The 23879-nt window shown below is 42.6% G+C and overlaps 1 protein-coding gene across 1 annotated transcript in view; it reads left to right on the top strand.

Moving 5' to 3' along the window:
* The window catches only part of MYH9 (myosin heavy chain 9), a 157278-nt gene that overhangs the window by 82692 nt on the left and 50707 nt on the right, over nt 1–23879 (top strand). The window contains exons 13-19 of the mRNA XM_077452590.1: nt 5299–5472; nt 5544–5717; nt 9868–9982; nt 15887–16080; nt 16164–16285; nt 18207–18276; nt 18373–18533. Of these exons, the coding sequence (XP_077308716.1) occupies nt 5299–5472; nt 5544–5717; nt 9868–9982; nt 15887–16080; nt 16164–16285; nt 18207–18276; nt 18373–18533 (1010 nt within the window). The remainder of the gene's footprint in view (nt 1–5298; nt 5473–5543; nt 5718–9867; nt 9983–15886; nt 16081–16163; nt 16286–18206; nt 18277–18372; nt 18534–23879) is intronic.

Raw genomic sequence — 23879 nt, 5'->3', positions numbered from 1 at the left:
AGACTCCCTCCCCCCCCCCTCCGGCCCCCCAACAATCGCCACCATCGGGTCTGAGGTAGGCCCGATCCATGACGGGCACAAAGTGCAAAAACCTGTCTTTGTCTGTTTTATCTATATGGAACATTTGCGACAATTGTGAAGCTATATAATAGATATTAAAGTCCGGCATTGCCAGTCCCGCTAGGTCAGTGGGTAGGTGTAACTTTTGCCATGCTAGTTTGTGCCTACTGTTACCCCACACAAAGGGTTTCAAGAGGGCCTCTATCACCTTAAAATGTTTTTAAGAGCCAGGTAGACGGGGGAGTGCCAAAGTATGTACAAAATTTTAGGAAGGAGAACCATCTTGATCAGATTTGTACGCCCCATGACCCCCAAGGGAAGGCGTGCCCAAAGCTGCGTCTTCTGTTTAATCAGGTCAAGCAAAGGAGTTATGTTAAGTTTAATATAATCTGACGGGGATCTGGAAGTCGTAATGCCAAGATACTTAAGCGTGTCCACCCTCTGCAAAGGAAGCAGAGCTCTGTCTCTAGGGGGTGGGAAACTGTCCAGGGGCAAAATCTGTGACTTGTCCCAGTTAATTTTAAGACCAGAAAACTTGCCAAAGTCCTCTATCGGTGTCAAAGCAAGGGGGGGTGATTGAGTCGAGTCGTTCAGGTACAGTAGGGTATCATCAGCATAAGTGCTGATCGTCTCCACTATCCCACCCCTACGCAAACCCACTATGCCCACGTGGTCACGGATTGCAATAGCCAATGGCTCCACCGCCAAAGCATACAGCAAGGGCGACAGGGGGCACCCCTGTCTAGTCCCTCTAGACAGAGGAAACTGCTCCGAGGGCCAGCCATTCGCCAAGACCTTGGCCACCGGGTTCTGATAAAGCAGTTGGATCCACCTAATAAATTTAGGCCCTATACCGAACCGAGCCAAACAAGTCCATAGATATCCCCACTCAACAGAATCAAAAGCCTTGGCGGTGTCCAAGGCGACTATTATCCTAGAACCAGGATCGTCATGGGGGGTCTGGAGATTGATAAACAGTCTGCGAAGGTTAAACGATGTGTTTCTACCGGGCATGAATCCCGCTTGATCCGCATGGATCAGCGAGAGGATTACTTTATTGAGTTGGATGGCAAGAATCTTAGCAAGTATCTTAGCATCTACCTGCAAGAGGGGAAATAGGGCGATAAGATTCCGGGAGATGCGGGTCCTTTCCAGGTTTAGGGATTAGCACAATAGTCGCCTCCGTCATAGACATTGGGAGTTCGGCATGCTGAAATATGGACTCATAGATTGCTAGCAGCTTAGGGGCCAGTAATTCTATGTAAGTAGAGTAAAATTCTATCGGTAAGCCATCTGAGCCCGGGGCCTTGGCCGACGGGAATGTAGCAATAGCTGAAACTATTTCGTCCCGAGTCAGAGGTGCCTCCAACCCAGAGACCTGTTCCTCAGTCAATTGGGGGAACTGCAGTCCATTCAAGAAAGATTCCATCAGGGAGGGATCGGCCGAGGCAGTAGAGGTGTACAGAGAGATAAAGAAGTCGCGAAACATCTGCGTGACCCTTATAGGATCAGTCTCAAGTGCACCCTATGGCGAGCGGAGGGAGATCACCACAGGAGGTCTCTCCTCACCATGAACCAAATAAGCCAATAGTTTCCCCGCTCGCTCACCATGCTCAAACGACCTCTGCCTGAGAAAGAACAGCTTCTGTTTAGATTTTTCATAGAGCAATAGGTCAAGTGTTCTAGAGCATAGCCTAAGACTATCTGCCTTTTCTGCCGAAGGGTCACGCATAAAATCCTGTTCCAGTGTCTGAAGAGCATGTGTTGCCTCAGCTACCTTAGCAGCAGAAGAACGCTTTACCCGGTTAATTTGGGCCTGCAAGGTCATTCTAGCATGAAGTTTAAAAGCCTCCCAAACTACATACGGTCTGGCCGAGCCCTCGTTGGTCTCAAAAAAAGCCTGCCATCCCGATTCAAGGTCCCCATCGTCAGGAAGGAGAGTTCGCCAGAAGGGATTAAGGCGCCAAGTCGTCAGGGGGTGGGTATGCCGTAGGGAGAGCGTCGCCCAGTAGGGGCAATTGTCAGAGAGCGATCTGGGATGTAGGCCCACGTCAGCAAGTCTGGACAGGAGGGAAGTAGAGAAGAGTATAAGGTCTATACGGGACATAGAGTGATGAGCAGCGGAGAAACATGTGAAAACGCGTTGTGTTGGATGCCTAGTTCGCCACGAGTCCATCAGGTGGAAATCGCGGAGAAGTCTGGCAAACCTGGTCAGAGAGGGGCTCGGGGTGCCTCGAGAGGGGTTCGCCATCCTATCCAGGGACCTGTAACACATTATTAAAGTCTCCCATCCACACCACGGAGGCAGCGGGATGAAGAGCCATATAATTAAATCCCTCAGACAGCACACCAAACTGGAATGGTGGGGGCACATAAAAAGCCATTATAAGAAACCTATCCTAATGCAGTTTTGCCTTAAGAAATACAAATCTACCCAAGGGGTCAATGACCGAATCCTGGAGCTCAAAGTGTGTGTGTTTAGCTATCAGAAGGGAGACACCCCGGGAATGGGTGGTATGAACAGGATGGTATCCCCAGCCTATCCAAGGACGTCGGAACGCCCTAAGCATAGAACCCTCAGCATGTGTTTCCACTAAAGCCACCACATCTGCCTTCATCTTTTTGAGCTGCCCGAAAACGGCTGACCGTTTAATAGGGTCCCCCAATCCCCTCACATTCCATGTAAGAAATTTCAGTGTGGTCATGGGTGCTTATCAATCAATGGTGAGACTCCAGGAGACAGATCAACCCACAAGGACAGAGCAACCAAGACCCGCCCCCCGGAATAAAGGAGGGCCCCGCCCCGCCTGCCAGACATACATTGTACCATAGAAGACAATCATAGTAACACTCAAAAAAAAAAAAAACTTGTTTATCCCATAAAAACCATACATCCCCCCCCCCCCCCCGCCCTGCACTGGCCCCAATTAGTGCGGGCATTGACCCCAAACTGCCAACAGGGCATAAACAATGTCCAACTCGGAAAGGAACAACACCACAACTGGGAATCACCCATAGAAACAAAAAAAGGGGAAAAAACAGGGCGTTATGCCGGTTGTCCCAGTCCGAGAGGTGCATAGTAAAACTTCGCTGTATCATAATGACACTATAGGACTGTGCTCACAGAGCATAGTGAGCTTGCTGGTTAGTTGGTCCCCTCCGCCGGCCAGGAGGGCGCAGAAAAATACATTGCTATAATAAGTAGTAAAAGAACCAAAGTTAAAGTTTCAACACAGATATTGATAAGGGTAGCTGTAGTACACGGTGTGATATCACAGGGCTCCGCAGGAAGCCGGGGTCTTCTTCCATCCAAGCCGTCAGGCAAGGCAACTAAAACCGCCCCAATACCATCCTGCATAGGATACCAGACCAAAGTCAGGAGTTCCAGCACATACGGGGTGGGGGGCCCTGCCCCCATTCTCTTAGGCAGCAGTATTATCCAGTGAAAGGTGTGTCTAGGTGGACAGGGGCCCCATCTCAACATGTCCGGTCCAGCCATGCGTGCACGCCAATGAGCATATTAAATCGCATGAAACAAAACGGATACAGTCAGCATCACAACATTGTAGGTCTGGAAATAATGTGTCTAGTAAAAAGAACTGACAGGCCATGGCATAGGTAGTAAGAAGGTGGATAGACACGGCCCCAATCCAGGGAAACAAATAGTCAAGTGTGTAGGTGGAAAAAAAAGGGTGCATTTTCATCTGTGCACATATACTCATCTGCCAGCATCCTGGCGCTCCAGCCACGCTAGCACTGTCTCAGGATCCTCAAAGTGGGCCCGGTCCGCGCCTTCCACACGCAGACGAGCAGGAAATAACATGGCATACTTTATATTCTTGATGCGCAGGCGTCTTTTCACTTCCATAAAACTTTTGCGTTTTTTCTGAACTTCAGAGAAATCAGGGGAAACTGCTACAGTTTTGTTCTCAAAAGGGATATTCCCCCTTCTCCCTGCTGAGCCGAAGGATGGTGTCTCTATCCCTAAAATTTAGGAATTTAGCAATAAAGGTGCGAGGAGGCGCCCCCGGGGGGGGAGACTTGCCTGACAGCCTGTGTGCGCGTTCCACCGTAAACATGGGGGAGAATGAGTCCCTTCCATATGTATCCACAAGTAACTTTTCCAAATAAGTTGGGGGGTCTCTGCACTCCACCCCCTCAGGTAGGCCTATGAAACGCAGGTTACATCTGCGAATCCTGTTCTCAATGTCATCCTGTTTCTGAAGGATTTGATGTACTTGGTGCTGCATGGCCTCTGAGGAGACCTGCAGGGGGGGGGAGGGAGTCTTCTACATTACTCAGGCGGGTTTCAACTTCAGTGACCCTCTCCCTAAGCTTCTGAAAGTCCTGCCGAACCAGCGATATATCTACCTTTACCTCCTCAATCCTGGCTGTGAGGATAGTCTGGCAGTTCGTTACCGCTTCCTGGCAGGCCGTAATGGCATCGAGGAGCCTCCGCGTGTCCTCCTCCCCCTGTATGGCGGCGCCATCTTGGTCTGCGGGGCCTGGTCCTTCATGCCTGAATTGTGACAGTCTGGCGGCCGCTGCGCTGTTCCGCTTCGTCGGCGTCATGTGCCCCGCGGTAGTCCGGTCAGCGGAGCGATCAGAGCGGAGAAAAAGGCAATCTGCGTCTCAGGATAGGTGTTCAGGATATGCGGCCGGCGGAGCTCAGCTCACATGCGTCCTATCTCATGCCGCTCCAGGCCACGCCCCCACCCCTTATGGCTTTTTTAAAATGTATTTATTTTTGGGACCCTTGACAATTTATACAGCGATCAAAGCTAAAAATAGCCCCCGATTACAATGTTACTGGCAGGAAACGCTAAGCAGTGATCAAGGGGTTAAATGTTACCTTGAGAGTGTTTCTAACTTGGTGGGTGGGACTGCCTGAAGGAGGAGACCAATTGCTGTTTATAATCAGTAGCAACAGCAGTCTGTCTTTCCTCCCCCGACAGACTGGAGATCCGTCTATTTACGTTGACAGATTTCCGTTCTGTCAGGTGCAATCGCATGTGGACGGCGGCCACACATCGGCTCTAGTGCGTGGCCCCCCTAGAGCTCTTAAAGTGGCCGACATACAGTTACAGCGATTCGCCCAGAGGAGCCAATCTGCTGCAGTATAACTGCGGCGGCTGGTCCTTTAGTGTGAAGTCCTTAAAAGAAGTTGTAATTAACCACTTGTCTGTCCATACAAGTGGTGGTTAATCAGTGTAAACTTTTCACCCATGTTTCCTGTAGCTGAACTCCTTTGAACAGCTTTGCATTAATTATACCAACGAGAAACTGCAGCAGCTCTTCAATCACACTATGTTTATACTTGAACAAGAGGAATACCAGCGGGAAGGTATTGAGTGGAACTTCATTGACTTTGGCTTGGATCTTCAGCCCTGTATTGACTTGATAGAGAAACCAGTAAGTATATTTGGGGGGGGATTTTTTTATTTTTTATCTTTTTCTGTGTTAACCACACTGTTGATTTACAGGCTGGTCCCCCAGGCGTTCTGGCTCTCTTAGATGAGGAATGTTGGTTTCCCAAGGCTACTGATAAGAGTTTTGTGGAGAAAGTGGTACAGGAGCAAGGTTCTCACCCAAAGTTTCAAAAACCCAAGCAGCTTAAAGAAAAGGCTGACTTTTGCATCATGCACTATGCTGGGAAGGTAAGGTGTCATGGTTTTTGAATTGCCTTTATTTAAATTGGACCATTTCGTGAACTGTACAATTGATTGGAGGCGCTCTAATACAATGCCTTACTAGAATGAATACATTCTTCATACTGTATATACGTTAATCAAGCGGGCTTTATCCCACAATATCTGCAGGACCCAAAATGTGACTAGGCTATCTGGTTACATCCTAGATACATGTGCCTTAGCCACTTTAGACAGTGGCGCCTTTTTACGTGTTTGGAACACTTTTTGCATAATTCAAAATTCTGAAAACGAATTCCAATTTCCAGGCTCCTAGTGCCAAACATGTGGTCTGCCAGTACTTGGGCTGTGCTGACCACCTGAAGCACTAGCAGAACCTTGTGTGTTGGGTGTCAGGGAGAGAAGGGAAAAACAAACCACAGTGGCTTCGGTTTTTTGTTTTCTTTTTCAGGACATCAGCCAGCTGAATCCTCCGCAGTTCTGATGTTTTAACCTTTAGGCCTCTCATGCACACTGGATGTTAAAATAACCTTATAAAAACGTGTGTAAAGTAGGTACTCCTGCGCTAAAAGGAATAAATATAATATACTGAAAAGGAATAAATAGAATATACTGAAAAAGGTGCTGCATACACCGTAAGGACCAAACTCGTGTCCAAATGTGTGAGTAATCAAAAAGTAAGGGGTGGTGTTGCGCTCCTTGTACAAGATTATATATTTTTCTATATTTAGTATTGTCAACTAGTGATTATAGTTAAAGCATTCATCGGTATATTTAGCAAAATAAAGTGCAAATATGTAACTATAATATACTAAAATATCATAAATTCATAAATATATACGTTAAAAAGGGACATAGATATTCATCATAAAAATTCCTACTGTGCAAAATCTTAAAAAATAGATATAAAACATATATCCAACATGTGCAAAATTGCATAAAAAAAGTGGTGTGTGATTTCAAAATTATGCAACATGCGTAAAGTGAATAATTCATAAAATAACTTATTTCATCAAGGAGAAATATGCAAAAAATGATATGTATATACACAGAAAATAAACAAATAAAATTATTTTAGCAAACTGAGTGTATCAAGTCTCTTAGTGCAATATTGGACGTATATTTCTTGGTCCAGTGTGCAACAGTAGTGCAGATGTGGAAGTGTTTCACAGGAACACTGTGCCGCTATACTGACATTCAGTGATACTGTGCCTTTAAGTGCTAAGATATGAATCTTCAGTGTCAGAAATAAATGATTACCTTACTGCTGTAAGGTAAACAGCATGTAGCAAGATTTAAGGGGATGGATCCCTTCGGATCGGTCTTTTCCTAGGCGTGCCTATGGAATAAAGCCGGGGGGGGGGGGGGGGGGGGGGTGTCCTTTCCTTGTCTTTCCGCTGGGCGTTAGCAACTTGAATCACTCAGGTCATTTAGATGCTCAATGTGTTAGAGAAAAGATAGAGGCCTACCATGGTGCAGTATGTTGAAATTTTTTTGGCGTTTATTTAAATAGAACAATAAAAAACTCAAATTTTCTTTATACAAGCTGTACACTGTAAAAAACGAGCGCCGAGGTTTTTACAGTGTACAGCTTGCATAAAGAAAATTTGAGTTTTTTATTCTATTTAAATGCCAAAAAATTTTAAGATTTTGCACAGTAGGAATTTTTATGATGAACATCTGTCCCTTTTTAACGTATATATTTATGAATTTATGATATTTTAGTATATTATATTTACATATTTGCACTTTATTTTGCTAAATATACCGATGAATGCTTCCTAACTATAATCACTAGTTAATTCTAAATATAGAAAAATATATAATCTTGTACAAGGAGCGCAACACCACCCCTTACTTTTTGAACCTTATAAAAACGCTAGTAGCTTTGCTGTGAGTCAACGCTTATTGGTGTCTTTCCGTGTTGTTTTTTAGCTTGCGTTTTTTTTTTCCTTTATCAATGGATCAAAGACGTTAAATGCTGGTGACATGTTTTTGAGCGTTTATCAGTGTTTGAGCGTTTTTAAGCTTTTTATTGGGCAGAAAAACGACTCATGAACGTGATTTTTAGGGCAACAGCCCATAAACTCCACTGCTGATGTCCAAAAACATCCATGTGTGCATGGACACATAGGATAAGAGGATTGGCGATTAAAAAAAAAAAAGCCCAAACTCCCAAAAAACAGCAGTTTATGAGCTTCAATGTGCATGGAGCCTAAATTTGCAGTGGCTCAGCTTTTGTATGCAGACAGGAAAGCAGCGACTTGTTAGTGTAGTGATGGCTTCTGGCTGCCCCTCCTCTGACATGTCCCGGGTAACATGGAACTTATGTGAGGCTTCAGCAGCCCTGCGTAGGATGAAAGGGAAATGCTGCGCATTGACGTGCTTTATTCAGACCCTGCATTCTGCAGCCAAAGTAAGGGAAATAGAGCTATAGTGTGAGCATTACTTCAACCTCCAAAAAATGTTTATGGAGAGTAGTTTCCACAATGCTCCCTTGGAATGATGTTTAACAAGCACCGGAATGTCCAGTAAAGGGTAGAAAAGTTCCGATTTCTGACACTTCCGATTTTTATTAATTTTTTTAAATCTGGGAGTCTAACCACTAACACGCTACATCTAGGGTTACCTGAGGCAGTTGCTGTTTTGAGATGCACTTTAATGCAAATGCATTGGGATTTCACTTTGCAAAAAATGGCACTGCAACACCCTGTACTGCCAATTGAGCAACTTTCACCTCTCGTCTCAAGGCTAAATGTGTATCTTCACTGCATGTGAGCAGCACAAACCAAAAATAGTTTTTGATTATTTTTTATTTTTTTTTATAAATTCAGTCAGCCTTAAGCAGGTGCAAGCAATGACTGGGATAAAATTGCAAGCAGATGCAGGAACATAGTGGCTTTAAACTTATTTTTTTTTTTTTTGGTTTAGATATACTATAATGTATTGCAGCTTGCCAATTTACAAACATGGTGCCTGTATTAGTTTTTCTTTGTCAGGCCAAGTACATTTTCTGCATGTATAGAAAATTACCCGTCGATTCTGCCATAAATCATGTGCAGTGACCTGAAATCTGTCATCAGCCTTTTTTCGTGTTTTTTTTTTATTTTATTTTTTTTGCTACAAAGCACTCCCCTCAAGTGATGGAAATTAGAGAGAAGCATGTTAGTCCAAAATCAGTGGATCATCTAAGTTGTATGCACTTTTCCATAGATACCATGCAGAGGTGTGGTCTTCACAGGGCAGGAAGTGTTCTGACAGGATCACCAAGTGAATATAAAGGAGAAAATAAAAACAGATGAGGTGGCTGCATTAAATGACTTGTGATCTTCAGTATATAAATGTTTTGGTTTGAACTTTAATAAGCGGTGCTCATCTTGAGTATATGCGTTGTGTGTATGCACACACTGGATAGTATTTACTGCTCCTGGTACTGATGTGCAGACTCTGCATATAGGATGTGCATATGGGTTGCCTCCCCTAAGTAGTGTTTGATTTCTCCATCAGCAGCTAGCATTAAGGTATATCCCTCTCCCTGTTCTGGTGGCACTTTCTAAATTTTGGAGTTGCCCTCCTCATTCCTCTTTTGTGATTAGGCAGTTGAAGACTGCAATAAAAACCTGACCATTTTAACCCCTCACCACACCCCAAAAATGTTTGCATTTCTACTTTAGGTGTTCAAGTATTGCATTACCTTGATTAGTAGTGACCTTTTTACCTGTCTGTTTCATAAATTCCTCCCTTCCCATTCATCATTCAGGTGGTGCAGGTGTTCATAGGCTGCCCTCATATATAGCTGGGGGTGGATTGGATGCAGTTGCCAAAACAAATGCACACAGCATGGGTACCAGTACCTGTCTGAAGAAAGCCTTACCTGGTGGTTGGGTTATTTCATAATTGTTATCCTATTTCAAGAGCTCTTTAATCTTTTAGAAATGCTTTTGTCACTGGTGTTGAGATTTCATTATGTGTGTATATATTGATTGACTAGGGTAAGGTTTACAACAAGGGTGCACAAATTGCATCCGTTGGTGCTTTATCTGCTTTAGAATAATTGCTATTGTTAGACTGGATTTATCTTTAACGGGCCTAGTAAACACATGCTGCACAAGATCGTGTATGTGTTTTTTGTTTTTATATATTTTTATTCTTTTAAAAGGTGGATTACAAAGCAGATGAGTGGCTGATGAAGAATATGGACCCGCTGAATGATAATGTTGCAACGCTTCTTAATCAGTCATCTGATAGATTTGTTTCTGACCTATGGAAAGATGGTAAGCCTTTGTAAGAGGGATGTTGTAGCAGGGTTCTATATCTTGATATTCAACTTTGCAGCTGGTGTACCTACTGCTAAGTTTTTGAATCCCCTCTCCAAGTTCAGCGGTCCAATCTTTTAACTTCTGTTCAAAACATTCTTCATACCACCTTATTTCCTCCCTATTAGATCTACGGAAATGGACTGTGCACCTACAGGTGAATGAAAATAGCAGGTATTGTGGTGCATGGTGTGGCTACTCACCTGTCTAATAAAGTTTGCTCACAAAGCTTCAAACACCAGTCCCTGAAGGGCCTTTTAAATGCACCCATTGCACAAAGTCTTCCAATGTACACCACTAAATCTAGAACACTCAATGATGATGAAATTATTTGATAATGTGTTTTTTTTTTTTTTTTTTTTTTTTTGTAAAGTTTTGAGCTTATCAGAATTATACTATCTTAATCATATCTGTTACTGGGGGCAATACCTGGCTTTACGCGAAATATTAAAGCCATATTAAACCCCAAATCGAGCATTATATTGTGGGCTACCATTTCTCAGATGTGATAGCTGGATTTACTTTTTAAGGCTTTCTTTATCTGATCCAACCACCAAGTCTGGTTTTCAACAGAAAAGCTCTTGCAGTTACAGGGATGACATGGGCCATATTCCACTAGGAACCCCTTTTCACATTGGGGTGTTTTACAGGTGTTTTTGCGCTAAAAATTGCGCCTGTAAACTGCCTCTTCTGCAGCACCAGCGTGAAAGCCTGAGTGGTGTGCTTGCAGGAGAGGAAGAAAAGTCCTGAAAGCAGCATCTTTGGGAGCCCGCTGCCCCTGCCCATTGAAATGAGCGCCTTGAAAGTGGTGTTAAGCGGGCACTTTTAACCCCTTCTGGGGGGTATAAAGCACCATTATAACAGTGGTTAAGCCCTCACTGCCCCAGTATGAAAGGGGTCCAAGTGGTACTTTAAAAGATCAGATTTTATGTAGAAACTTTCTGCAATTAAATCTGATAGTACTTCTAACACTCCCCTCCCCCAGACTAAAAAAGATGCAGTCCAAATTGGCTCACTGTGCTTTATCCACAGAGGTGTCTATAATTCAGGAGGGGGTTGATTTAAAACTGAAGAGTGAAAAATCTGGTGCAGGTCCACATATAAAAGTCAGCTTTTAGGGTTTGTTTTTTTTTTTTTTTTTTTTTTATTGAAGCCTAATTGAACAAGCTGTAGTTAGATGCTGATTGACACTGCAGTTTTAGTAAATCAATCCAAAGTATGATACTGGCAAAAAGTCACTACATCTAATTGGTAAGCTGCAATATGTTAAACTTTTTTGGTTTTGGAGTTAATGCCGCTTTTGTCCAGACAGATGGGTTAACTTTTCTGGATTTTTTTTTTTTTTAAACCAGATCAGGCAGCCATTTCATGTTTGTGAGATCTCCCCAGGGACATTACCAGGTACTGTAGTAAGCATTCAGGCTAGCCATTAGGGCAGTTGGCTCATACCTGCAGACCACCCTCTTGAGGCTCCTTTCACACGTGTGTTTTCAGACTCTATGCTCAACAGGGATCGCTCCGTTGATCCTCGCTCAGCCAGCAGATGACAGGTCCGTCTGTTCACTGTGCAGGGATGGACCTGTTGGAGCTCCACTCTCCTAAGGGGGATCGGATGAAAGCTGATCCGCCTGTCCATTTTTATATGATCTGCCAGATGGATGGAAAATAGGGTTTCTCTCCGTTTTGGATTTAGCGGACATGTCACCACTGACATCCGTCGAGCCATAGACCTGCATGGAGCATCCGTTCAGGTCCGCCTAAAAACTGACAGGCGCACCTATGCAGCCCGTATGTGTGAAAGGGTCCTAACTGTCAAGTAAAAAACAGTACTGTAAAATACGTTATACACTACTCTGGTGAATTAAATGCTCACCATCTCAGAGCTACAAGTGGCAGGAGAATCTTCAGCATTCCTCTACTCCAGTGTCACTAAAACTGGAGGGACATACAACTTCAATGTATCTAATGCACCCTGCAGCGTTGGATGCTGTTGAATCCCCCAGTGCTTACAGCTTTGCAACAGAATAAGTGATTAATTTTCTTTCAGGTTTTTTATTGCTGGCTGTTCTTTTCGGTGTGGGTTTTCTTCCCCCTGTCTATTTTCTGTTTTAAAGTGGATGTAAACCCTCACCTATATCCAGTGAAGTGAACAGCCACAGATGAAACAAATCTCCCTACACACGTTTTAAGTGTGTGTGTATATTCTCTCTTCCCGGTGGACCATTGGCATACAACCAAGACAGCTGATTGGCAGAAAGGCACACACCCTAACTTATAGGCAAATGAAGCGCCGTGCATAGCGCTGTTCTTGGATGGCAATATGACTGCCAACCTACTTATAGCAACCTCTCCCCTACTTTTTGCTATAATCTACAAACACGAATATGTATTCTACATATTTTTGGTAAAAAAAACACAATAGGTGTATATTGATTTGCACAAAAGTTATAGCGTGTCCAACATGGGGGGGGGGGGGGGGGGATTTTTTTTTTTTTTTTTTTTTTTTTTTTTATACTAATGGTGGTGATCAGTGATTATTGGCAGAATTGCGGCGGACAGGTCGGGTACTTCTGACTTTTTTATTTTTTATTTTTATTTTTTTTTTTTTCTCCCCTTTTGGGACCATTGACATTTATACAGCGATCGGTGATATAGCCACTGATTACTGTATAAATGTCACTGGCAGGGAAGGGGTTGACACTAGAGCGAGCAAGGCGTTGAGTTCCCTAGGGATGCATTTGTAATGGGGGTGGGAGGAGAGAGAATCTATTTACTCTGGCAGATCCCGTTCTGGCTCTGAGGGGCGATCGCGGGTCGCCAGTGGACGTCGCGGCCAACGTACAACTACGGCTGTTTATGCAGCCGTGCCAAACTGCCACAGTATGACTGGGTGGAGGGCGAGCAGTTAAACAAAAAGGCTGTCTGCATCTTCCTGTCCTAATGATGATCACACTCCACATTTTGTATGGGCATGCACAGGGAATGAGGGCTAATTTCCCCAACAGACGTGATAAGAAATTAAACTTTTCCCATTTTGTCTAAAACTAACCTTTGTCTGCAGTTTGGCTTTAAAATGTATGTATGTATAGTCAGATTTTAAGGTTTTGGCGTATGGAAGGGTTAAAACTCCATGCCAGGTGGTTTTGTCTTGATTGAGGAAATTTCCCTTCACTTTTCTATCTGAGACATAATGAAGTTATAAGAAATCTCCCAATATTAGGGGAATTTCCTCCTAGACTGTAATTCCCTGGAGCAGGTGCCCCCGTGGACGATTTCCCCCTTGCCTCTTTTTGACAGGGTCGAACATGTCACCATAGGATTAAAAAAAAGTTTACCCCTGTTTGCCATTTGTTATAAGGGGATTCCACTTAATTTTCTGCCCCATAGTAAAAAATAAATGAGGAAATTCCTCCAATGTGAGGGTGTCCTTGGGTGTCACCAGGACTAGTGTTTTTTTATTGGCAGATTTTTCTATTCCTATTCTGTGACAACTCAAAATTTTGGATTTTCTTTTACTCTTGGTGTTGATGGGATAAATGGAGGGAGTGCATCTTGCTAATCGTTAAGCCCAAAACCAAAAATGTAGTATATTGCAGCTTACCAAACAGATGTGGTGGCTGCATTTGTTTTGTCGGCCATATTAAGGTACTCTATGCAAATAGAAGTCAAACTCTGGCTCACATTGCAGTTACAAAAGCATAGCAACTTTTTTATTTTTTTACATGAATAGATGAAAGCTGATCATTGTAAGCCCCCTGTCAGTGGTAAATGGTTTGTCTCATCCCTCTAACTGCTCCTCTTGATGATCACACACTCCACATCTGTTAAACAGATTTACTGGCAAAATCACCTGGTGAAATGAAAAAGGAAGCCCAAAATAAATAAAAAAAAAAAAAAAAAAAAAATCTAAGAATTGGTAGACTTCAATGTGTTTACTTTTGCATTTGATACCACTTTGAAATCTGCCAGGTTTTCTAATCCCTCTTCACTATCCAAAACTAAAGTTTTGCCGTTATACTTTAAGTTTCAACGAGCTGAATTGTCCCAAGAGCGTTTTAAGCTGACGTAGAGAGATCTATATATATATATATATATATATATATATTTATTTATTTTTTAATTAGACAAAAACGCTCAAAGAATATGCATTCTGCTTTGCTAGCGATTTCTAAAAATCTGTGTATAACCATTTTGGGTTGAATCCCAACTTTGTTTTTAATCTGTAAAATGTCTTTAAAATCTTCGACCTCTAAGAGGTGAAGAATGTGTGTGTGTGTGTGTGTGTGTGTGTGTGTGTGTGTGTGTATGTATATCTCTATCATCTCTATCTCCATCATCTCTCTATAATCTATCATCTCTCTCGCGCGCTCTCTCTATAATCTATCATCTCTCTCGCGCTCTCTCTATAATCTATCATCTCTATCGAGTCGCGCAGCGCAATAGGAATTGTCCGCGCTGTCTCTGGGACCAGTGTGTGTCCCAGCAGACAGCGCGCAGGGGCATGAAGAGGCATAGACTCCTGTGGGAGTCTATGCCCGGAAGTGGGTTTAAATACCTGTCTTTGACAGTTATCTGCACCCCCCCCCCCCCCTCCACCCTGAAAGTTGCCAATTGTGACACCGGAGGGGGGGAGGGTTCCGATGAGCGGAAGTTCCACTTTAGGGTGGAACCCCGATTTTAAATGGCAGGAGCTGTAAGCTGTTGGAAGCTGACTGAAACCAACTTGAGACGGTTTATGGATGAATGATTCCACAGTTCCTGCGGTTTAAGTCACAGGGCTTGATTTTTAAATATTTGTTTTTAACAGTGTTTGTATACTAGGCACAGGTGCACTTCGTTATAGTATATAATTCTAGGGGCTCCTGCACCTGAGCTTATGGTAAAACAGAATTGCTCAGCAGTTTTGGCTCCAGAGCACTGCAGAGTATTTACTCCAATGTGCAAGAGCCCTAATCCATTTTTTTTTCATGACTGTAGTCTAACTGTGTTTAAGAATTTGGAACAGTATAACCATACTAGTTGAGGTGTTTTGGAAGAGTTTTTCCCCAGAATGCAAAATCGTATTTTATTTATATATATATATATATATATATATATATATATATATATATATATATATATATATATATATATATATATATATATATATATATATATTATATTATATTATATTATATTATATTATATTATATTATATTATATTATATTATATTATATTATATTATATTATATTATATTATATTATATTATATTATATTATATTATATTATATTATATTATATTATATTATATTATATTATATTTTTTTTACTAATGTTTTTACCCTCACAACCTTAGCTGGTTAACTGCCATCTCTAACCCTTTGGAAATTTGCATACTTTGCCACATTCCTACACCAAAATAACTACCAGGGAACCAGTGGTAGGTATTGTGGGCAACCTTTAGGAAAAAAGCCATATTCTCTCAAGACTGGTAGCTGTTATTGGTGGTTTGTACACAGATTTTTCTTTTCTGATTGCATGCAGCAGGGGGAGTAGTGCAAAAGTAGAAGAGCAGATTTAAATACAGGAGTTTCTTCTGGATAGTGTGCTATCCTGTATGTATTATATATCAAATATCAAAACGCCATACAAAAGATCATACATGTGTACGTTTTTTATTAGCCTTACCACTGAAGGTGTTTAGTTTTGTAGTGCATGTTTTTGGCTGTGAAGTAAATCTGATGAATTTCTTGACACTCTCGGACAACAAAATGAGTAACTTTCTGGAACAGTAGTGAAAAAAAGTCAATTTGTCCCATAAAACGTAATATAACCATTATTTAGGCCTGTTTTAGTGCTCATCTGCTTGTTTCAACTTTAGTGGATCGCATCGTTGGCTTGGATCAAGTTGCTGGCATGAGTGATACTGCTTTGCCTGGTGCATTCAAGACTAGAAAAGGAATGTTCCGTACTGTTGGTCAGTTATATAAGGAGCAGCTTTCTAAACTTATGGCCACATTGAGAAACACAAACCCAAACTTTGTGCGCTGCATAATTCCCAATCATGAAAAGAAGGTAGGTCATGATAAATTTTGATATTCAATGGCTTCTAGTATGGTCGGATTTTTTCCCTATGTTTTTAATTCTTTCTCTTGTAGGCTGGGAAACTGGATGCCCACTTGGTGCTAGATCAGTTGCGCTGCAATGGTGTGCTGGAAGGAATTCGTATCTGCAGGCAGGGCTTCCCCAATAGAGTAGTCTTCCAGGAATTTAGACAAAGGTATGTAAATGAAAGGGAATAAAGTGTGCATTTTTTACACACCTCCTTGGTTGTTATCCCAGGGAAGCCAACCGCCGGCTCTAAAAAAAGAAAGAAAAAAAAAAAACTGTCAGATGCGTTCAGTTGCAGGCATCACCCCTGTTCAAGCCAGGGTCTCATATCTGCGTAGGTTGGCGTGAAGGAATTGAAAATGTCCATGGGCCGGGTGCACATGAATTCATCATGTGCACTGATGGGCCAGACATTTTATAGCGGCAGCGGGTCGTAGGTTGGCGACCCCTGACATGATGCAAGATCCAGCGCTTCTGGGCAGAGGATGTGTGCTTTGGTTAGTCTCAGAATAAGCAAATTGGCAGGTGCCGGCCAATGCTTGGCGGCCTTGGCACCCTCTGATCGTCTCTGCCATTCAGGGAAAGGGAGATCTGTGTTGTAAACACAGCTTCGCATAGTGACAGGCGATCTTGCTGTGTGGTGTTTTTTTGTTTTTTTGTTTTAATATTCCCTTCAAGATTGCTTAACCACTTCGCGCCGGGTGGACGTCCCTATGATCGTTCGGAGGCCGAGTGCGATGTTATGACGTCACGCCCGGCCTCTGCATTCAAATAACTGGGAAGCCCTGATCTATTTTTTTTTTCCTCTTTATTTTAGGCTTCCCAGCCTAGAGGTGAGATGTGGGGTCTTATTGACCCCATATCTCACTGTAAATGGGTCCGATCATGCCATATTCCTATTACAAGGGGTGTTGACATTCCTTGTAATAGGAATAAAAGGAATAATTTTTTTTTTTTGTCAAACTAAAAAAATAAAGGTAAACTTGACAATAAAAATTTTTTTAAAGCACCCCTGTCCTCGTGAGCTCGTACGCAGAAGCGAACGCATATGTAAGTCCCGCCCACATATGAAAACGGTGTGCAAACCACACATGTGAGGTATTGCCATGAACATTAGAGCGAAAGCAATAATTCTAGCCCTAGACCTCCTCTATAACTCTCAACATGTAACCAGCAAAAAATTTTAAATCGTCGCCTATGGGGATTTTTAAATACCAAAGTTTGGCGCCATTCCACAATGCGTGCAATTCTGAAGCGTGACATGTTGGGTATCTATTTACGCGTATTTTCATCTTTCACATTATGCAAAAAAAATTGGGCTAACTTTATTTTATTTTTTGTACATATTTAACCCGTTGAGTGCCCCTAAACACCTTCCCAACCAGTGTCACTAGTATTGGCAGTATATAGTAGTATCACCAAATCACTGTCCCTGTATCGCCCACTATGTACCACTGCCGGTACCATGTGATGGCTGTGACCAATCACAATTGACCAGTGACCTTATTAGCGATCAGTGCATCAAAATATGCATTGTTGCTGTGAGATGCTTTATACTAAAGGTATGGATCCCTGTCCCTTGATGGAACCCCTTGATCCATGCCTTTCTTATTGACAGAAGGGCGATCTTCCTGGTATACATGGGTAGATTGCTGTTTTGCCTGTGTACTGAACAATCAGTGGGTGCTGGAAGACATTTGGGTTTTCAGGACCCGTTGATAAGCTCCTGCTGTGTAGAATCGCCGCGTAAGCAAGCTGCTGGCGGCGCGCACTCCCGCCCGATACCTGGAAGTGCAGGATCACGTATGTATGTGATCCTATACAGCAGGGCTGCCCTGTAGCAGAGCGGTCAGCAAGTGGATATAAAATGTTTCTTTTCAAAATTTTCTTAACTAAAATGCAGGGAGAGTTTGTTTAAAAAAAAATAAAATAAATAAAAGTTTTTTTTTTTGTCAATTAAGAAAATAGGTTTGTGTGTTTATATTATATTACATACACACAATCTGTGTGCGTTTTCAGTGTGCACATTGGCTGCTTATATTCAAATTATATTAGATTAATGGAACTTTTTTTTATTTCCTTTTTTAAAGGTATGAGATTCTCACCCCAAATTCTATTCCTAAAGGTTTCATGGATGGAAAGCAGGCATGCGTTATAATGGTAAGATTTGGTTTGCATATGATTTTGTAGGCTGTAGGTTCTGTAACTGTTTTCTATATGCAATGAAGTGTGTAAAACCAAGTGCCTCTTCTACAGATAAAAGCCCTTGAGTTGGATTCCAACCTTTACCGCATTGGTCAAAGCAAAGTGTTTTTCAGAGCTGGTGTCCTAGCTCACCTTGAAGAAGAGCGGGACCTGAAGATTACAGATGTGATTATTGCCTTCCAGGCCTGGTGCAGAGGCTACTTAGCCAGAAAGTAGGTAACTGTAAAACTGTATTTGTAGCTTGTGTAAGGGATTATAATTTACACTTCGTAATTGCTAAATGCTCTTGAAATACTCGGACATTTTACTGAAACAAACAATTCTGATCCATCTAGAGGCATTGGCACCAAACACTAATAAAATATTTATTCTGGAAACTTTCAGAAAATGGCTGATCCAGTCACTTTGACTTCCTCCTTTATTGAATTTTTGTAAGTTAACTGCCACGCAGACAATTTTTTCCCTGTTTAAATATAGAACTAACACCTTGAGATATGCAATATTGCAATTTATTTTATTTTTTTTAAAGTTTTTAGCAGATCAGGCTTTTGGGGTCATATAATTTCGGCTCTCTACACCTGATATAAAGGGTTACAGGATCACCTTTTAAAGATGAAAACGGAATTGCACATTTTATACTGCAGTAATGTTCACAAAGTTATGAAGCCGTGTGAGTAAAAATTAAACTCAACTGTTAGTATGGATACAGATTTGTTATGGTCTTAATTGCCATACTTATTTGGTAGCAATCTAAAGGGGAAGTAGGTTTACTTTTTATATACTTTAAAATCTGTCCAGCAAAAACCTATAAAATGGCGTGCATTCAGGTAGATGGGATTGTTCTTTTTTGTCATAGTGCAGCGGTAAGTGTGGGTTGTCTGTCCCATTACACACCATAAATGTAGGTGTACAGACCCAGGTACTGTGCTTGAGCCTTTTTGTCGTATTGCTGTTTCTACTCTATGCAAAGCTATTGGTTAAAAACTCCATATCGGATGCACACTATGGGCAGCGCTGCTGTTTTTAAAGCAAGTATTCATTTTTATTTTATTTTTCTTCATCAATTTCATTAGTTCCTAGGCCTTAAGGTTGTACATGGCCAGAAGTAGTGGCCCAGATCAACATGTTTTGTCCTATGCAGTACACCAAAAAACTGAGCATTTACCAAACTCATTCATAGATGCTAGAGGTCGACCAATATGGGGTTTTCTCTGGCCGATGCCGATATTTAGAAATCACGGCGGGCGATGGCTGAAATATGATGCCGATATGTTATCTCATAAAATCTAACAGACACCTTTCCCACTGGGGCATTTTCCAGGCACTTTTGGGCTAAAAATAGCGCCTGTAAAGTGCCTGCAAAACGGCTCCCGTGCAGTCTGTGAAAGACCGAGTGCTTTCACACTGAGGCGATGCACTGGCAGGATGTTAAAAGTCCTGCAAGCAGCACGTTTGGAGTGGTGTATACCGCTCCTCCACCACTCCTGCCCATTGATATGAATGGGCACCACTGCCGAAGTGCATGCAATGCTATTTGGCAGCGGTGCTTCACAGGTGAATTTAACCTCTTCCTTGGCCGCTAGCTGTGTTATATGCGCCCCACTAGCAGCCAAATAGCACAGCTAAAATGACGCTAAAGCGCCGCTAAAACCTAGAAATGTTTTACCGTCAACGCCTGCCAGCTCCAATGTGAAAGCAGCCTTAAGTGATACAGAACATTTCTTACATTTAGACCTTTATTAAACAAAACAAACCTCCAATCAGTTTATTTGTTTGTATAATTTAGATTAAAAAAACATTAAATCATTAGTGTATTTTTTTCCAAAAAAAATTACGTTTGAAAGACCTCTGCACAAATGCCGTGTGACAGAAAATATTGCAACAACTACTATTTTATTCCCTAGGATCTCTGATAATATATGTGTGTGTGTGTGTGTGTGTGTGTGTGTGTGTGTGTGTATATATAGGTGTATGTATGTTATAATAATTTTTGGGGGTTCTAAGTGATTTTCTGGCAGAAAATACAGGATTTTTACTTGTAATCAACAAGTGTCAGAAGATTTAGTATTTAAATGGTTAAACTGAGAACTCCTACACAGAGCTTTGTTCATTCAGAAGTGTAAACATTGTATCTCTTTACTCTTTTCTTGGCAGACTGCCCAGAGAGGAGGAACTTCACTTCGGGAGACTTGCACTGACTTCTATTACAGAAGTCATTTGCAAGTCGTGCTGTAGTTCTAATCGGCATTTTTATCAGCACAATCGGCTAATGCCGATTAATTAAAAAACGGCAAATATCGGTCGACCTCTAATAGATGCAGCTAAATATTTCCATCTCATGCCGTAAAGTGTTAATATGCCAATGGCTCTTGCTGCTCTCCAACTCTCAGAGCAGGGGGAGAGAAGAAAAGCTGCTGCACATGTGCACAGTGCTGGATCAGAATCGGACTCAGGTTGAGGAAGAGCTTCTTATAAAAGGGTTTTTTTTTTTTTTTTATTTAATGGCAATAGTCGCCTATATCTCAGAAGTGAACTTGGTTCTGCACTCCGGCCAAGGTTCTGCAGTGATCCTGACAATGCTGTGATCTGGCCAGATGCCTGACTGCCAGCTAGCGCAGCCTCTGTCGCTGAGAGGCTGAGCCAGCCGCTCCCACCCCCTCTAAAGTCTGGTGCTCCAGTGAGCGCTGGCTGGGCAAAGCACAGAGCAGAGACTGACACTTTACTGCTCTATGCTCAGTAGACCCTAGAACTGAGTGATCAGAAATCTTTGATCACTTAGTTCTCAGTATAGGGGGGCGTGGCTTGCACTTTCATGTGAGACATGTCTGCTCAATCAGCTCCTGTATCCTGAGCCGATCAATCCTGCTGTGAGCCTATACTACCGCCGAAATAGACCGAAAACTCCGCTCCCCGTGTGGAGCCACCCCTGCTGCAACACCCGGTCGCTGCACTAACAAAAACGGGATGTTTAAAACTAAACCGGAGGTCTCTCGTGCCGATGGAGCTGCCCAAAATGGCGGCTCCCCACTCCAGCAGCGTGCAGGGAAGGATACCTATGCCTCAACGGTTGCCAAGCTGGCACAGTATACACACGAGCCTAGCAGCCCCAGAAATGGCCATAACAACCAGCCACAGTATGCCGCTAAAGCAGGCAGATCGAATGGACCCCCAGCATGTGCTGGAAAAGATGGTGCCTGCGGCCTCGTGGAGCACAGAGTACCTGTGCAGGGAGAGGGGCTGCAGATGATACTACTAGCCCCTCAGAAATGGACAGTGCTGAGCCCTCCTTGCAGGATGTTCTTACTGCAGTTCACTCCTATGGATCCTCGCTCACTGAGCTCTCAGTGGAGGTTAGAAGCATGAAGGAGGGCTTATTGCATATCAGGCAGAATATACAGAAGATCAGGGAGAGGGCCGCTGCCTTAGAGGGAAGGGTGAGCACCATTGAGGATGATTTATCCCCCTTGATCAGTACATGCACAGCACCTCTGCTAAATCAGATGAAACCTTTGCCAGAGTCGAGGATATAGAAAACGGGCTGAAAAGACAGAAGGGAACAACCCCACTGATTTTACTGAAACATGGCTTTCAGATATCTTTGGTAAAAATAACCTCACTCCATTTTTATCAGTGGAAAGGGCTCGTAGGGTGCCTTCTAGACCGCCACCCCCCCCCAGGGGACCATGATGGACCATTCCTACTGAAACTGCTGCATTATAGTTCTCGGTGTAAAGGCGGCAGGGAACAGCTGGAACGTCTGATCGATGCTGCGTCCTACAGTGCCTTGCAAAAGTATTCGGCCCCCTTGAACTTTCAACCTTTTGCCACATTTCAGGCTTCAAACATAAAGATATAAAAAAATTTATTTTTTTGTGAAGAATCACCAACAAGTGGGACACAATTGTGAAGTGGAACGAAATCTATTGGATTTTTGAAACTTTTTTTAACTAATAAAAAAAATGAAAAGTGGGGCGTGCAAAATTATTCGGCCCCCTTGCGTTAATTCTTTGTAGAGCCACCTTTTGCTGCGATTACAACTGCAAGTCGCTTGGGGTATGTCTCTATCAGTTTTGCACATCGAGAGACTGAAATTCTTGCCCATTCTTCCTTGCAAAACAGCTTGAACTCAGTGAGGTTGGATGGAGAGCGTTTGTGAACAGCAGTTTTCAGCTCTTTCCACAGATTCTCGATTGGATTCAGGTCTGGACTTTGACTTGGCCATTCTAACACCTGGATACGTTTATTTGTGAACCATTCCTTTGTAGATTTTGCTGTATGTTTGGGATCATTGTCTTGTTGGAAGATAAATCTCCATCCCAGTTTCAGGTCTTTTGCAGACTCCACAGGTTTTCATCCAGAATGGTCCTGTATTTGGCTGCATCCATCTTCCCCCCTCAATTTTAACCATCTTCCCTGTCCCTGCTGAAGAAAAGCAGGCCCAAATAATGATGCTGCCACCACCATGTTTGACAGTGGGGATGGTGTGTTGAGGGTGATGAGCTGTGTTGCTTTTACACCAAACATATCATTTTGCATTGTGGACAAAGTTCGATTTTGGTTTCATCTGACCAGAGCACCTTCTTCCACATGTTTGGTGTGTCTCCCAGGTGGCTTGTGGCAAACTTTAGACGAGACTTTTTATGGATATCTTTGAGAAATGGCTTTCTTCTTGCCACTCTTCCATAAAGGCCAGATTTGTGCAGTGTACGACTGATTGTTGTCCTGTGGACAGACTCTCCCACCTCAGCTGTAGTTCTCTGCAGTTCATCCAGAGTGATCATGGGCCTCTTGGCTGCATCTTTGATCAGTCTTCTTGTCTGAGCTGAAAGTTTAGAGGGACGGCCAGGTCTTGGTAGATTTGCAGTGGTCTGATTCCATTTCAAAATGATCGCTTGTAAAGTGCTCCTTGGGATGTTTAAAGCTTGGGAAATCTTTTTGTATCTAAATCCGGCTTTAAACTTCTCCACAACAGTATTACGGACCTGCCTGGTGTGTTCCTTGGTCTTCATGATGCTCTCTGCGCTTTCAACAGAACCCTGAGACTATCACAGAGCAGGTGCATTTATACAGAGACTTGATTACACACAGGTGGATTCTATTTATCACCATCAGTCATTTAGGACAACATTGAATCATTCAGAGATCCTCGCTGAACTTCTGGAGTGAGTTTGCTGCACTGAAAGTAAAGGGGCCGAATAATTTTGCACGCACCACTTTTCAGTTTATTTGCTAAAAAAGTTTAAATTATCCAATAGATTTCGTCCCACTTCACAATTGTGTCCCACTTGTTGGTGATTCTTCACAAAAAATTAAAAATGTATATCTTTATGTTTGAAGCCTGAAATGTGGCAAAAGGTTGAAAAGTTCAAGGGAGCCGAATACTTTCGCAAGGCACTGTATATAGTTGAGCATAAATGGGTGGGCTTTATTTTTTTTATTCTTTTTATCCCACTTTAACGTTCTTTAGTAAGGAGTTGCATTTTTTATTTGGGGGTCTTGAGAAGATATATGGTCTTTAGATCGTGTGCCTATTACTTGTGTGTCAGTTAAGATTTGAA

Source organism: Lithobates pipiens, unplaced genomic scaffold (genome assembly GCF_037356315.1).
Source record: "Lithobates pipiens isolate NorthernLeopardFrog02 unplaced genomic scaffold, aLitPip1_a1.2 Scaffold_23, whole genome shotgun sequence".
NCBI lineage: Eukaryota > Metazoa > Chordata > Amphibia > Anura > Ranidae > Lithobates > Lithobates pipiens.
This window is presented reverse-complemented; position numbering and strand designations above follow the sequence as displayed.